This window comes from Aethalodelphis obliquidens, unplaced genomic scaffold (genome assembly GCF_003676395.1).
Source record: "Aethalodelphis obliquidens isolate GAN/ISIS:26980383/991018 unplaced genomic scaffold, ASM367639v1 scaffold4, whole genome shotgun sequence".
Taxonomy (NCBI): Eukaryota; Metazoa; Chordata; class Mammalia; order Artiodactyla; family Delphinidae; genus Aethalodelphis; species Aethalodelphis obliquidens.
The window spans coordinates 7474923-7491422 of NW_020837948.1; the positions used below are offsets into that span (position 1 = coordinate 7474923).

The following is a 16500-nucleotide window of genomic DNA, read 5'->3' on the forward strand; positions in this document are numbered from 1 at the left end:
CTGCGCACAGCGTGCTCTCGCCAGAGGAGCCGCAGTCTCGGGAGCGCCCAGGCGGTGTTTCGATAATCTCTGACCCGCCTCTCCTGCGAACCCGGCGTCATTGGACTGCACCCCGGGTGGGGACGTCCGCCGAGCACGGGAGGAAGCAACGATGCCGGTGAGTAGGGTCACTCAGCCGCGGGGGTTTCTCCTCATCCCTGCGGCCTGGCCGGGTGGCGCGGCCGTTACCATGGAGGCGCAGAGCAGGCGGGAGGCCGGGGTGGGGCGGGGCAGGGCAGGGCAGGGCAGTGCCGGGTGGGCGAAGCGGTTGGGGAGCCAGGCGGGTGGGCCCTGGACTGGGTGGGGGGTCCGGCCGACCCTGGGAGGGGCCCGCGGCAGGCCTTACGGTCTTCATTGCTGCTGCATCCCGCAAGGCCTGGGCTGCTTGACATAAAGGCACTGTGCCAGAGGATGCGCTCTCGCTCCCAGCCCTGTCCGCTGGGTAGGGCCTCTAGGAGCAACTGCGGAGGGTCGGGTTTTGATGCCTCGCACCCCGTGGGGTCTCTACGCCGAGGAGCCAAGCTCTGGAAGGCAGCAAAGCACGGGCAGTCTGCCTCTACCCCAGGCTGCTGACTCGAGCTGTCATTCCTCTCGTAGCGCTCTAGCTTACAGTGCAGAATGTAACCCGTAGGTGTCTTTGTGTGTGAGGGGAGTGCGTGGTGGGTGGCGGTATGTTTGTCTTGTAGGGTTTCACAGACTGTTAACTTGCATTTAATAAGGGGCCGTCGTAAGTCCAATATAGGGTCATGGAGAACACTTGAGCTGCGGCCGGCTATTTACGTGAGGGGGGTGAGTGGTGGCTGGTGGTATGTTTGTCTTGTAGGATATCACAGATTGTTATCGTGCACCTAATAAGGAGGCGTAGTAAGTCCATTATAGGGTAATGAAGAACACTTGAGCAGTGGCTGGTTATTTACTGGTTGCAAAGCCTTGGATAATTAATCTTTCTGGGCCCTTCGTTCCTGTGTAATTAAACTTTTCCTTCTGGGGTTATCAGGATGAGATAAGAATGCGCAGGAGACTTGAAGGACAGTGCTTGACTTTTAGCATTAAATGCTTAATATTTGTTACTTGTTGCTTTCTGTTTATCAATTCATTCAACAGTTATTGGGCACCAACCCCATGCTAGGCACTGGAGATACAATATTGAGCAAAACCAGCCAGGTTCTTGAACTTGAGAAGAGAGACCCTTGCCTTCTAGGGTGGAGGTGAAAACCATACATACATACAGGGACAAAGACACTTAACATTAATGAATGAAGTGGATGGGTGGCATACAATAGATAAAAATAGATTCTGGTGAATTAAGTGTTGCCATGTAGGAATGCTGACCTACAGATGTCAGATCATCTGTTTTTTCCAAGAGAATCTAGAAATTGTTATTTTTGTGAAATTGCTCAAGTTTTAATTTTTAGCAACTAATTCAAAAGATTTTTAAATAATATAAGCCAAGCAAAAGACATTTGTGGGCTGAATTCAGCCCCTTGACTGACTACCAGTTTGGAACTTATGGGTTAAATAGAGACACAGACATTAATCAAATAAGGAGCCAAAAAAAAAAAAAAAAAGGTAAAATTGTAACCGATGGAGAAGGAGATTGAAGGGTGCTATCAGGGCCTATACAAGGATTTGACCTAATCAGGGAAGTCTTCCCAGATGAAGGGGCTATTGAGCTGAGGTCTGCAGGGTAAGTGAAGAGGAGGGTGGGGGATGTTCTAGGCATAAGGAACAGCACCTGGGAAGGAGTGTGGTGAGAGGGATCATGGTGACAAGAAAAGGCCTAAAAGAAAGCCAGTGTGGCTGTGGCTAAGAAAGCCAAGCTTGTGAAATAAAACCAGATCTTACACACCCCCTGAAGGATTTCGATCTTCATCCCAGGATCTGTGGGAAACCATTGAAGAGTTTTAAGTAGGAGAGTGACATAATTAGATTTGTGTTGAAACTGACTGCCAAGTAGAGAACAGACTATAGGGGAACCTAATTAGATACAGTAGTACAGGTAGGAGTCTCTTATAATTCAGGGCGAGATAATGGTGACCTAGAATAAGGTGCTGAAAGTAGAGATGGAAAGAAGTGTGTTCAATTGATATAATCTGTTCCTTGTCAATGACAGTGGCTCACGTTTGTTTCTCTCATGCTTAGAAGAGTATCTGAAACAGTAGGAATTTAATATCTGTTCAACCAAACTGTTGAACTTCTTCACTTTAATAATTGTATTTTAATATAGATTCTTAATCATAAAATTTCAAAATTTGAAACTTTACATATACAAATGTTCATAAGGTTAGAGTCAAGCTAAAACATTTTTCTGCCATTGGGCTTTCTTTTCTGTCTTTCACTTGTCTTCTATAGAAAAAGTAGACTATATGAGGATATATTATTATTTTTTAAATTAATTTATTTTTACTTTTTGGCTGCATTGGGTCTTCGTTGGGTTGAGCAGGCTTCTCATTGCAGTGGCTTCTCTTGTTGTGGAGCACGGGCTCTAGGCTCGAGGGCTTTAGTAGTTGTGGCTCTCAGGCTCTAGAGCACAGGCTCAGTTGTAGCACACGGGCTTAGTTGCTCCCCGGCATGTAGGATCTTCCCGGACCAGGGCTCGAACCCATGTCCCCTGCATTGGCAGGCAGATTCTTAACCACTGTGCCACCTGGGAAGCCCTGGATATATTATTTGATAAAAAATTTTTTTACTAATGCAGTGTAGAAAATATCAATAAAACTAAAAGTCTCAGGGGGAGCAGAGGACCTATTACTAGATTCTTGATTAAAGTTATTAACCATATTCACACGTGTTTTCCTACAGGCAGGAAACTCAGAGCAAGTCAGGGACTTTGTGCAGAAAGACAAGTCTCTAATATACTCTCTCATTTTCTGCCTGAATAGCATTAACTGTAAATGTAAATAAGGTTTCCTCTCCCCTCAATACAATCTCCCCTTGTATTGTAAAAGAAACTATTTTCATATCTTTTTAAATAAGCTTTTTCTATATATCTGTAAGATCTTTAATTGCATTTAACAACTATTTATGAAGTGCTTAACGTATGCAAGGCACTAGGATGCCAAAGTAGCCTTTTTCAAAATTTAAATTTAATCTGTTGAAGGTAAAAGTAAATGTTCTTTTTGTTGTTTGTAAATATTTTCTCCACCAGATCAATAAATCAGAGAAGCCAGAAAGCTGCGATAATGTGAAGGTGGTGGTTAGGTGCCGGCCCCTCAATGACAGAGAGAAATCAATGTGCTACAAGCAGGCTGTCAGTGTGGATGAGATGAGGGGAACTATCACTGTACATAAGACTGATTCTTCCAATGAACCTCCAAAGACGTTTACTTTTGATACTGTTTTTGGACCAGAGAGTAAACAACTAGATGTTTATAACTTAACTGCCAGACCTATTATTGATTCTGTTCTTGAAGGCTACAATGGTGAGTACTTTATATAGTTTACTTTTTTTTAAAGTAGATCTTAATTGCTTCACAATACCGTGTTAGCTTCTGTTGCACAAGAAAGGGAATCTGCCATATACATACACATGTCCCCGGATCCCCTCCCTCTTTTTTTTGTTTTTTTTTCCAGTACACGGGCCTCTCAGTGTTGTGACCTCTCCCATTGCGGAGCACAGGCTCCGGACGCGCAGGTTCCGCGGCCATGGCTCACGGGCCGAGCGGCTCCGCGACATGTGGGATCTTCCCGGACCGGGGCATGAACCCGTGTCCCCTGCATTGGCAGGCGGACTCGCAACCACTGCGCCACTAGGGAAGCCCCCCTGCCTCTTGAACCTCCCTCCCATCCTCCCTGCCTCACCCCTCTAGGTCATTGCCAAGCACAGAGCTGATCTCCGTGTGCTATGCTGCTACTTCTCACCAGCCAACTGTTTTACGTTTGGTAGTGTATATACGTTGATGCCACTCTCACTTCACCCCAGCTTCACCCTCCCACCCCATGTCATCAAGTCCATTCTCTATGTCTACCTCTTTATTCCTGCCCTGCAACTAGGTTCATCACTACCATTTTTTTTTTTTAGATTCCATATATATGCATTAGCATACTGTATTTGTTTTTCTCTTTCTAACTTACTTCACTCTGTATGACAGACTCTAGGTCCATCCACCTCACTACAAATAACTCAGTTTCGTTTCTTTTTATAGCTGAGCAATATTCCATTGTATATATGTGCCACATCGTCTTTTTCCATTCATTGGTCGATGGACATTTAGGTTGATTCCATGTCCTGGATATTGTAAATAGTGCTGCACTGAACATTGTGGTCCATGTATCTTCTTGAATTATGATTCTCTCAGGGTATATGCCCAGTAGTGGGATTGCTGGGTCATATGGTAGTTCTATTTTTAGTTTTTTGAGGAACCTCCATACTGTTTTCCATAGTGGTTGTATCAATTTACATTCCCACCAACAGTGTAGGAGGGTTCCCTTTTCACCACACCCTTCCCAGCATTTATTGTTTCTAGCTTTTTGGTAATGGCCATTCTCACCGGCGTGAGGTGATACCTCATTGTAGTTTTGATTTGCATTTCTCTAATAATTAGTGATGTTGAGCATCTTTTAATGTACCTCTTGGCCATCTGTATGTCTTCCTTGTTGAAATGTCTATTGGGTCTTCTGCCCATTTTTTAACTGGATTGTTTGTTTTCTTGATATTGAGCTCCATGAGCTGTTTGTATATTTTGGAGATTAATCATTTGTCGTTTCATTTGCAAATATTTTCTCCCATTCTGAGGGTTATCTTTTTGTCTTCTTTATGGTTTCCTTTGCTGTGCAAAAGCTTTTAAGTTTAATTAAGTTCCATTTGTTTATTTTTGTTTTTATTTGTTACTCTAGGAAGTGGGTCCAAAGAGATCTTGCTGTGGTTTATGTCAAAGAGTGGTTTTCCTATGTTTTCCTCTAAAAGTTTTATAGTGCCTGTTCTTACATTTAGGTCTTTAATTCATTTGGAGTTTATTTTTGTGTATGGTGTTAGGTAGTGTTCTAATTTCATTCTTTTATTTTTTTAACTTTTTTTGATTGAGAAATCTAGAAGTTTAATTTTTTTTTTTACATCTTTAGTGGAGTATAATTGCTTTACAATGGTGTGTTTGTTTCTGCTTCATAACAAAGTGAATCAGTTATACATACACATATGTTCCCATGTCTCTTCCCTCTTGCATCTCCCTCCCTCCCACCCTCCCTATCCCACCCATCTAGGTGGTCACAGAGCACCGAGCTGATCTCCCTGTGCTATGCGGCTGCTTCCCACTAGCTATCTATTTTACATTTGGTAGTGTATATGTGTCCATGCCACTCTCTCACTTTGTCACAGTTTACCCTTCCCCCTCCCCATATCCTCAAGTCCATTCTCTAGTAGATCTGTGTCTTTATTCCCGTCTTACCCCTAGGTTCTTCATGACTTTTTTTTTTTTTCCTTAGACCCATATTATGTGTTAGCATACGGTATTTGTCTTTCTCTTTCTGGCTTACTTCACTCTGTATGACAGACTCTGGGTCCATCCACCTCACTACAAATAACTCAAGTTCGTTTCTTTTTGTGGCTGAGTAATATTCCATTGTATATATATGCCACATCTTCTTTATTCATCTGTTGATGGACACTTAGGTTGCTTCCATGTCCTGGCTATTGTAAATAGAGCTGCAGTGAACATTTTGTTACATGACTCTTTTTGAATTATGGTTTTCTCAGGGTATATGCCCAGTAGTGGGATTGCTGGGTCGTATGGTAGTTCTATTTTTAGTTTTTTAGGGAACCTCCATACTGTTCTGCATAGTGGCTGTATCAATTTACATTCCCACCAACAGTGCAAGAGGTTTCCCTTTTCTCCACACCCTCTCCAGCATTTATTGTTTGTAGATTTTTTGATGATGGGCATTCTGACCAGTGTGAGATGATATCTCATTGTAGTTTTGATTTGCATTTCTCTAATGATTAATGATGTTGAGCATCCTTTCATGTGTTTGTTGGCAATCTGTTTATCTTCTTTGGAGAAATGTCTATTTAGGTGTTCTGCCCATTTTTTGATTGGGTTGTTTGTTTTTATGTTATTGAGCTGCATGAGCTGCTTGTAAATTTTGGAGATTAATCCTTTATCATTTGCTTCATTTGCAAATATTTTCTCCCATTCTGAGGGTTGTCTTTTGGTCTTCTTTATGGTTTCCTTTGCTGTGCAAAAGCTTTTAAGTTTCATTAGGTCCCATTTGTGTATTTTTGTTTTTATTTCCATTTCTCTAGGAGGTGGGTCAAAAAGGATCTTGCTGTGATTTATATCATAAAGTGTTCTGCCTACGTTTTCCTCTAAGAGTTTGATAGTTTCTGGCCTTACATTTAGGTCTTTAATCCATTTTGAGCTTATTTTTGTGTATGGTGTTAGGGAGTGTTCTAATCTCATATTTTACATGTACCTGTCCAGTTTTCCCAGCACCACTTATTGAAGACGCTGTCCTTTCTCCACTGTACATTCCTGCTGCCTTTATCAAAGATAAGGTGACCATATGTGCATGGGTTTATCTCTGGGCTTTCTATCCTGTTCCATTGATCTATAATTCTGTTTTTGTGCCAGTAGCATACTGTCTTGATTACTGTAGCTTTGTAGTATAGTCTGAAGTCAGGGAGCCTGATTCCTCCAGCTGCGTTTTTCATTCTCAAGTTTGCTTTGGCTATTCGGGGTCTTTTGTGTTTCCATACAAATTGTGAATTTTTTTGTTCTAGTTCTGTGAAAAATGCCATTGGTAGTTTGATAGGGATTGCATTGAATCTGTAGATTGCTTTGGGTAGTATAGTCATTTTTACAATGTTGATTCTTCCATTCCAAGAACATGGTGTATCTCTCCATCTATTTGTATCATCTTTAATTTCTTTCATCAGTGTCTTATACAGGTCTTTTGTCTCCTTAGGTAGGTTTATTCCTAGATATTTTATTCTTTTTGTTGCAATGGTAAATGGGAGTGTTTTCTTGATTTCACTTTCAGATTTTTCATCATTAGTGTATAGGAATGCCAGAGATTTCTGTGCATTAATTTTGTATCCTGCTACTTTACCAAATTCATTGATTACCTCTAGTAGTTTTCTGGTAGCATCTTTAGGATTCTCTGTGTATAGTATCATGTCATCTGCAAACAGTGACAGCTTTACTTCTTCTTTTCCGATTTGGATTCCTTTTATTTCCTTTCCTTCTCTGATTGCTGTGGCTAAAACTTCCAAAACTGTGTTGCATAAGATTGGTGAGAGTGGGCAACCTTGTCTTGTTCCTGAGCTTAGTGGAAATTCTTTCAGTTTTTCACCATTGAGGATGATGTTGGCTGTGGGTTTGTCATATGTAGCCTTTATTATGTTGAGGAAAGTTCCCTGTATGCCTACTTGCTGCAGGATTTTTATTATAAATGGGTGTTGAATTTTGTTGAAAGCTTTCTCTGTATCTATTGAGATGATCATATGGTTTTTCTCCTTTTGTTAATTTGTTAATATGGTGTATCACGTTGATTGATTTGCATATATTGAAGAATCCTTGCATTCCTGGAATAAACCCCACTTGATCATGGTGTATGATCCTTTTAATGTGCTGTTGGATTCTGTTTGCTAGTATTTTGGTGAGGATTTTTGCATCTATGTTCATCAGTGATATAGGCCTGTAGTTTTCTTTCTTTGTGACATCCTTGTCTGGTTTTGGTATCAGGGTGATGGTGGCCTCATAGAAAGAGTTTGGGAGTGTTCCTCCCTCTGCTATGTTTTGGAAGAGTTTGAGAAGGATAGGTGTTAGCTCTTCTCTAAATGTTTGATAGAATTGGCCTGTGAAGCCATCTGGTCCTGGGCTTTTGTTTGTTGGAAGATTTTTTTTTTTTTTTTTTTTTTACGGTACGCGGGCCTCTCACTGTTGTGGCCTCTCCTGTTGAGGAGCACAGGCTGCAGCCGCGCAGGCTCAGCGGCCATGTCTCACGGGCCCAGCTGCTCCGCGATATGTGGGATCTTCCTGGACTGGGGCACGAACACATGTCCCCTGCATCAGCAGGCAGACTCTCAACCACTGCGCCAGCATGGAAGCCCTGTTGGAAGATTTTAAATCACAGTTTCAATTTCAGTGCTTGTGATTGGTCTGTTCATATTTTCTATTTCTTCCTGATTCAGTCTTGGCAGGTTGTGCATTTCTAAGGATTTGTCCATTTCTTCCAGGTTGTCCATTTTATTGGCATAGAGTTGCTTGTAGTAATCTCTCATGATCTTTTGTATTTCTGCAGTGTCAGTTGTTACTTTTCCTTTTTCATTTCTAATTCTGTTGATTTGAGTCTTCTCCCTTTTTTTCTTGATGAGCCTGGCTAATGGTTTATCAACTTTGTTTATCTTCTCAAAGAACCAGCTTTTAGGTTTATTGATCTTTGCTATCATTTCCTTCATTTCTTTTTCATTTATTTCTGATATGATCTTTATGATTTCTTTCCTTCTGCTAACTTTGGGGGTTTTTTTGTTCTTCTTTCTCTAATTGCTTTAGGTGCAAGGTTAGGTTGTTTATTCGAGATGTTTCCTGTTTCTTAAGGTAGGATTGTATTGCTATAAATTTCCCTCTTAGAACTGCTTTTGCTGCATCCCATAGGTTTTGGGTTGTCGTGTCTCCATTGTCATTTGTTTCTAGATATTTTTTAATTTCCTCTTTGATTTCTTCAGTGATCGCTTCGTTATTAAGTAGTGTATTGTTTAGCCTCCATGTGTTTGTATTTTTGACAGATCTTTAACTGTAATTGTTGTCTAGTCTCATAGCATTGTTGTCGGAAAAGATACTTGATACCATTTCAATTTTCTTAAATTTACCAAGGCTTGATTTGTGACCCAAGATATGATCTATCCTGGAGAATGTTCCATGAGCACTTGAGAAAAATGTGTATTCTGTTGTTTTTGGATGGAGTGTCCTATAAATATCAGTTATGTCCGTCTTGTTTAATGTATCATTTAAAGCTTGTGTTTCCTTATTTATTTTCATTTTGGATGATCTGTCCATTGGTGAAAATGGGGTGTTAAAGTCCCCTACTATGAATGTGTTACTGTCGATTTCCCCTTTTATGGCTGTTAGCATCTGCCTTATGTATTGAGGTGCTTCTATGTTGGGTGCATAAATATTTACAGTTGTTATATCTTCTTCTTGGATCGATCCCTTGATCATTATGTAGTGTTCTTCTTTGTCTCTTCTAATAGTCTTATTTTATTTTATTATTTTATTATTTTATTTTTTTATTTATTTGCTTTTTGCGGTACGCGGGCTCCTCACTGTTGTGGCCTCTCCCGTTGCAGAGCACAGGCTCCGGAGGCGCAGGCATAGTGGCCATGGCCCATGGGCGCAGCCTCTCCACGGCATGTGGGAGCCTCCCGGACTGGGGCATGAATAGTCGGGACTTCCCTGCTGGCACAGTGGTTGACAGTCCGCCTGCCGATGCAGGGGACACGGGTTCGTGCCCCGGTCCGGGAGGATCCCACATGCCGTGGAGCGGCTGCGCCCATGGGCCATGGCCCTTGGGCTCGCGCCTCCGGAGCCTGTGCTCCGCAACGGGAGAGGCCACAAAAGTGAGGGGCCCGCGTACCGGAAAAATAAAATAAAATAAAACGTCTATTTGTCTGATAGGACAATTGCTACTCCAGCTTTCTTTTGGTTTCCATTTTCATGGAATATCTTTTTCCATCCCCTTACTTTCAGTCTCTATGTGTGTCTAGGTCTGAAGTGGGTCTCTTGTAGACAGCATATATATGGGTCTTGTTTTTGTATCCATTCAGCCAGTCTGTGTCTTTTGGTGGGAACATTTAATCCATTTACATTTAAGGTAATTATCGATATGTATGTTCCTATTCCCATTTTCTTAATTGTTTTGGGTTTGTTATTGTAGGTCGTTTCCTTCTCTTGTGTTTCTTGGTTAGAGAAGTTCCTTTAGCATTTGTTGTAAAGCTGGTTTGGTGGTGCTGAACTCTCTCAGCTTTTGCTTGTCTGTAAAGGTTTTAATTTCTTCATCAAATCTGAATGAGATCCTTGCTGGGTGGAGTAATCTTGGTTGTAGGCTTTTCTCCTTCATCACTTTAAATATGTCCTGCCAGTTCCTTCTGGCTTGCAGAGTTTCTGCTGAAAGATCAGGTGTTAACCTTATGGGGATTCCCTTTTGTATTATTTGTTGTTTTTCCCTTGCTGCTTTTAATATATTTTCTTTGTATTTATTTTTTGACAGTTTGATTAATATGTTTCTTGGCGTTTTCTCCTTGGATTTATCCTGTATGGGACTCTCTGTGCTTCCTGGACTTGATTAACTATTTCCTTTCCCATATTAGGGAAGTTTTCAACTCTAATCTCTTCAAATATTTTCTCAGTCCCTTTCTTTTTCTCTTCTTCTTCTGGAACCCCTATAATTCGAATGTTGGTGCGTTTAATGTTGTCCCAGAGGTCTCTGAGACTGTCCTCAGTTCTTTTCATTCTTTTTTCTTTATTCTGCTCTGCAGTAGTTATTTCCACTATTTTATCTTCCAGGTCACTTATCCGTTCTTCTGCCTCAGTTATTCTGCTATTGATCCCATCTAGAGTATTTTTAATTTCATTTATTGTGTTGTTCATCGTTGCTTGTTTCATCTTAGTTCTTCTAGGTCCTTGTTAAATGTTTCTTGCATTTTCTCTATTCTATTTCCAAGATTTTGGATCATCTTTACTATCGTTATTCTGAATTCTTTTTCTGGTAGACTGCCTATTTTCTCTTCATTTGTTAGGTCTGGTGGGTTTTTATCTTGCTCCTTCATCTGCGGTGTATTTTTCTGTCTTCTCATTTTGCTTATCTTACTGTGTTTGGGGTCTCCATTTTGCAGGCTGCAGGTTCGTAGTTCCTGTTGTTTTTGGTGTCTGTCCCCAGTGGCATAAGTTGGTTCAGTGGGTTGTGTAGGCTTCCTGGTGAAAGGGACTAGTGCCTGTGTTCTGGTGAATGAGGCTGGATCTTGTCTTTCTGGTGGGCAGGTCAAGGTCTGGTGGTGTGTTTTGGGGTGTCTGTAGCGTTATTATGATCTTAAGCAGCCTCTCTGCTAATGGGTGGTGTTGTGTTCCTGTCTTGCTAGTTGTTTTGCATAGGGTGTCCAGCACTGTAGCTTGCTGGTCGTTGAGCGAAGCTGGGTGCTGGTGTTGAGATGGAGATCTCTGGGAGATTTTCGCCATTTGATATTATGTGGAGCTGGGAGGTCTCTTGTGGACCAGTGTCCTGAAGTTGGCTCTCCCCCGTCAGAGGCACAGCACTGACTCCTGGCTGCAGCACCAAGAACCTTTCATCCACTCGGCTCAGAATAAAAGGGAGAAAAAGTACAAAGAAATAAAGAAAGAAAGAGGTTAAAAGAAAATAAAGTAAGATAAAATAAAATAATTAAAAAATAATTATTAAAAAAATTTTTTTTAAAAATAAAAAACCCCAAAAAAACAGACGGATAGAACCCTAGGACAAATGGTGAAAGCAGAGCTTGTGACAAAATCTCACACAGAAGCATACACATACACACTCACAAAAAGGAGGAAAAGAGGGAAAACATAATAAATCTTGCTCTCAAAGTCCACCTCCTCAATTTGGGATGATTCATTGTGTATTCATGTGTTCCATAGATGCAGGGTACATCAAGTTGATTGTGGAGATTTAATCCGCTGCTCCTGAGGCTGCTAGGAGAGATTTTCCTTTCTTTGTTCTCACAGCTACCGTAGCTTAGCTTTGGATTTGGCCCCGCCTCTGCTTGTAGGTCCCCAGAGGGCGTCTGTTCTTCGCTCACATGGGACGGGGTAAAGGAGCAGCTGACTGGGGGCTCTGGCTCACTCAGGCTGGTGGTGGGGGGGGGGTGGGAAGGGAAGGGTGTGGATGCGGAGCAAGCCTGAGGTGGCAGAGGCCGGCGGGACGTTTCACCAGCCTGAGGCATGCCTTGGGTTCTCCCGGGGAAGTTGTCCCTGGATCCCGGGACCATGGCAGTGGTGGGCTGCACAGGCTTCCGGGAGGGGAGGTGTGGATAGTGACCTGTGCTTGCACACAGGCTTCTTGGTGGCGGCAGCAGCAGCCGTAGCGTCTCATGCCTGTCTCGGGGGTCCGCGCTGTTAGCCGCGGCTTGCGCCCTGGAAGCTCCTTTAAGCAGCATTCTTAATCCCCTCTCCTCGTGCACCAGGAAACAAACAGGGAAGAAAAAGTCTCTTCCCTCTTCAGCAGGTCCAGACTTTTCCCCAGACTCCCTCCCGGCTAGCTGTGATGCACTAACCCCCTGCATGCTGTGTTCACACCGCCAACCCCAGTCCTCTCCCTGCACTTCAACCGAAGCCCGAACCTCATCTCCCAAACCCGCCCACCCCAGCGGGTGAGCAGACAAGCCTCTCGGGCTGGTGAGTGCCCGCCGGCATCGATCCTCTGTGCGGGAATCTCTCTGCTTTGCCCTCTGCACCCCTGTTGCTGTGCTCTCTTCCCCGTCTCTGAAGCTTCCCCCGTCCGCCACCCGCAGTCTCCGCCTGTGAAGGGGCTTCCTAGTGTGTGGATACCTTTCCTCCTTCACAGCTCCCTCCCACTGGTGCAGGTCCCGTCCCTATTCTTTTGTCTCTGTTTATTCTTTTGTCTTTTGCCCTACCCAGGTACGTGGGGGAGTTTCTTGCCTTTTGGGAGGTCTGAGGCCTTCTGCCAGTGTTCAGTAGGTGTTCTGTATTTGTTCCATGTGTAGATGTATTTCTGGTGTATCTGTGGGGAGGAAGGTGATCTCTGCGTCTTACTCTTCCGCCATCTTCCCCCTCTCCAGTAGAAGTTTTTCTAATTTCATTCTTTTACATGTAGCTGTCCAATTTTCCCAGCACAACTTATTGAAGCGGCTGTCTTTTCTCCCTTGTATGTTCTTGCCACCTTTGTCGTAAATTAGGTGACCATATATGTGTGGGTTTATGTCTGGGCATTCTATCCTGTAACATTGATCTATATTTCTGTTTTCCTGCCAGTACCATACTGTCTTGATTACTGTACCTTTATCATATAGTTTGAAGTCAGGGAGTCTGATTCCTCCAGCTCCGTTTTTCTTTCTCAAGATTGCTTTGGCTATTTGGGGTCTTTTGTGTTTCCATACAAATTGTAAGATTTTTTGTTCTAATTCTGTGAAGAATGACATTGGTAGTTTGATAGGGATTTCATTGAATCTGTAGATTGCTTTGGGTAGTATAGTCATTTTCACAATATTGATTCTTCCAATCGAAGAACATGGTATATTCCTGCATCTGTTTATGTCATCTTTGATTTCCTTCATCAGTGTTTTATAGTTTTCTGAGTACAAGTCTTTCACCTCCTTATGTGGGTTTATTCCTAGGTATTTTATTCTTTTTGTTGGAGTGATAAATGGGAGTGTTTCCTTAATTTCTCTTTTTGATCTTTCGCTGTTGGTGTATAGGAATGCCAGAGATTTCTGTGCATTAATTTTGTATCCTACAACCTTACCAAATTCATTGATTAGTTCTAGTAGTTTTCTGGTGGCATCTTTAGGATTTTCTATGTATAGTATCATGTCATCGGCAAATAGTGAGAGTTTTACTTCTTTTCCAATTTATATTCCTTTTATTTCTTTTTCTTCTCTGATTGCTGTGGCTAGGACTTCCAAAACTGTGTTGGAGAAGAGTGGCGAGAGTGGACATCCTTGTTTTCTTCCTGATCCTAGTGGAAATGCTTTCAGTTTTTCACCATTGAGTATGATGCTTGCTGTGGGTTTGTCATATATGGCCTTTATTATGTTGAGGTAGGTTATCTGTATGCCCATTTTCCGGAGAGTTTTTATCATAAATCGGTGTTGAATTTCGTCAGAAGCTTTTTCTGCATCTATTGAGATGACCATATGGTTTTTATTCCTTAATTTGTTAACGTGGTGTATCACATTGGTTGATTTGCATATATTGAAGAATCCTCGCATCCCTGGGATAAATCCCACTTGATCATGGTGTATGATCCTTTTAATGTGCTGTTGGATTATGTTTGCTAGTATTTTGTTCAGGATTTTTGTATCTATGTTTATCAGTGATACTGGTCTATAATTTTCTGTTTTTGTGATATCTTTTTCTGATTTTGGTATTAGAGTGATGGTGGCTTTGTAGAATGAATTTGGGAGTGTTTCTCCCTCTGCAATTTTTTGGAAGAGTTTGAGAAGGATGGGTGTTAGCTCTTCTCTCAGTGTTTGATAGAATTCTCCTGTGAAGCCATCTGGTCCTGGACTTTTGTTGGTTGGAAGCTTTTAAATTACTGTTTCAGTTTCATTACTTGTGATATGTCTGTTTATATTTTCTAATTCTTCCTGGTTCAGTCTTGGAAAATTGTACCTTTCCAAGAATTTGTTCATTTCTTCGTGGTTGTGCATTTCATTGGCATGTAGTTGTTTGTAGTAGTCTCTTATAATCCTTTGTATTTCTGCAGTGTCAGTTGTGATTTCTCCTTTTTCATTTCTAATTTTATTGACTTGCATCCTCTCCCTTTTTTTCTTGACGAGTCTGGCTAAGGGTTTATCAATTTTGTTTATCTTCTCAAAGAATCTTTTAGTTTTATTGATCTTTGCTATTGTTTTCTTTATTTCTGTTTCATTTATTTCTGCTCTGATCTTTATGATTTCTTTCTTTCTACTGACTTTGGGTTTTCTTTGTTCTTCTTTCTCTAGTTGATTGAAGTGTAGGGTTAGATTGTTTATTTGAGATTTTTCTTGTTTCTTGAGATGAGATTGAATTGCTGTAAACTTCCCTCTTAGAACTGCTTTTGCTGCGTCCCGTAGGTTTTGGGTTGTCATTTGTTTCTATGTATTTTTTTATTTCTTCTTTGATTTCTTCAGTGATCTCTCGGTTATTTAGTAGTGCACTGTTTAGCCTGCATATATTTGTTTTTCTTACAGTTTTTTTCTTGTAATTGATTTCCAGTCTCATAGCGTTGTGATCAGAAAAGATGCTTGATACGATTTCAATTTTCTTAAATTTTCCAAGGCTTGATTTGTGACCCAAGATGTGATCTGTCCTGGAGAATGTTCCATGTGCACTAGAGAAAAATGTGTATTCTGTTTTTTTTGGATGGAATGTTCTGTAAATATCACTTAAATCTATCTGGTCTATTGTGTCATTTAAAGCTTGTGTTTCCTTATTTATTTTCTGTTTGGATGATCTGTCCATTGGTGTAAGTAAGGTGTTAAAGTTCCCCACTATTACTGGGTTACTGTCGATTTCTCCTTTCATGGTTGTTAGCATTTGCCTTTTGTATTGAGGTGCTCCTATGTTGGATGCATAAACATTTATAATTGTTATATCTTCTTCTTGGATTGATCCTTTGATCATTATGTAGCGTCCCTCCTTATCTCTTGTAACAGTTTTTATTTTAAAGTCTATTTTATCTGAGTATTGCTACTCTAGCTTTCTTTTGATTTCCATTTGCATGGAATATCTTTTTCCATCCCTTCACTTTCAGTCTGTTTGTGTCCCTAGGTCTGAAGTGGGTCTCTTGTAGACAGCGTATATATGGGACTTGTTGTTGTATCCATTCAGCCAGTGTGTGTCTTTTGGTTGGGGCATTTAATCCATTTACATTCAAGATTACTATTGATATATATGTTCCTATTACCATTTTCTTAATCGTTTTGGGTTTGTTTTTGTTGGTTTTTTTCTTCTCTTGTGTTTCCCACTTAGAGAATCTTTTTTAGCATTTGTTGTAAAGTTGGTTTGGTGGTGCTGAATTCTCTTAGCTTTTGTTTGTCTGAAAAGCTTTTGATTTCTCCATCAAATCTGAATGAGATCCTTGCTGGGTAGAGTAATCTTGGTTGTAGGTTTTTCTCTTTCATCACTTTAAGTATATCCTGCCACTCCCTTCTGGCCTACAGAGTTTCTGCTGAAAAATCAGCCGATAACCTTATGGGGATTCCTTTTTATGTTATTATTTGTTTTTTCCTCGCTGTTTTTAATATTTTTTCTTTGAATTTAATTTTTATTAGTTTGATTAATATGTGTCTTGGTGTGTTTCTCCTAGGGTTTATCCTGTATGGGACTTTCTGTGCTTCCTGGACCTGGGTGACTATTTCCTTTCCCATGTTAGGGAAGTTTTCCACTATAATCTCTTCAAGTATTTTCTCAGACCGTTTCTTTTTCTCTTCTTCTTCTGGGACCCGTATAATTTGAATGTTGGTGTGTTTGTGTTGTCCCAGAGGTCTCTGAGACTGTCCTCAATTCTTTTCATTCTTTTTTCTTTATTCTGCTCTTTGGCAGTTATTTCCATCATTTTGTCTTCCACCTCACTTATTCGTTCTTCTGCCTCCGTTATTCTGTTATTGATTCCTTCTAGTGTATTTTTCATTTCAGTTATTGTGTTGTTCATCTCTGTTTGTTCTTTAATTCTTCTAGATCTTTGTTAAACATTTCTTGTATTTTCTCAATCTGTGTCTCCATTCTATTTCTGACATTCTGGATCATCTTTACTATCATTACTCTGAATTCTTTT

The 16500-nt window shown here is 41.0% G+C and overlaps 1 protein-coding gene across 3 annotated transcripts in view; it reads left to right on the forward strand.

Moving 5' to 3' along the window:
* The window catches only part of KIF3A (kinesin family member 3A), an 82811-nt gene continuing 66311 nt past the window's right edge, over positions 1-16500 (forward strand). For all 3 annotated transcript variants that reach the window (XM_027097929.1, XM_027097947.1, XM_027097939.1), the window contains exons 1-2: positions 1-157; positions 3188-3461. In XM_027097929.1, coding sequence (XP_026953730.1) covers positions 152-157; positions 3188-3461 — 280 coding nt within the window. In that variant the 5' untranslated portion in view covers positions 1-151. The remainder of the gene's footprint in view (positions 158-3187; positions 3462-16500) is intronic.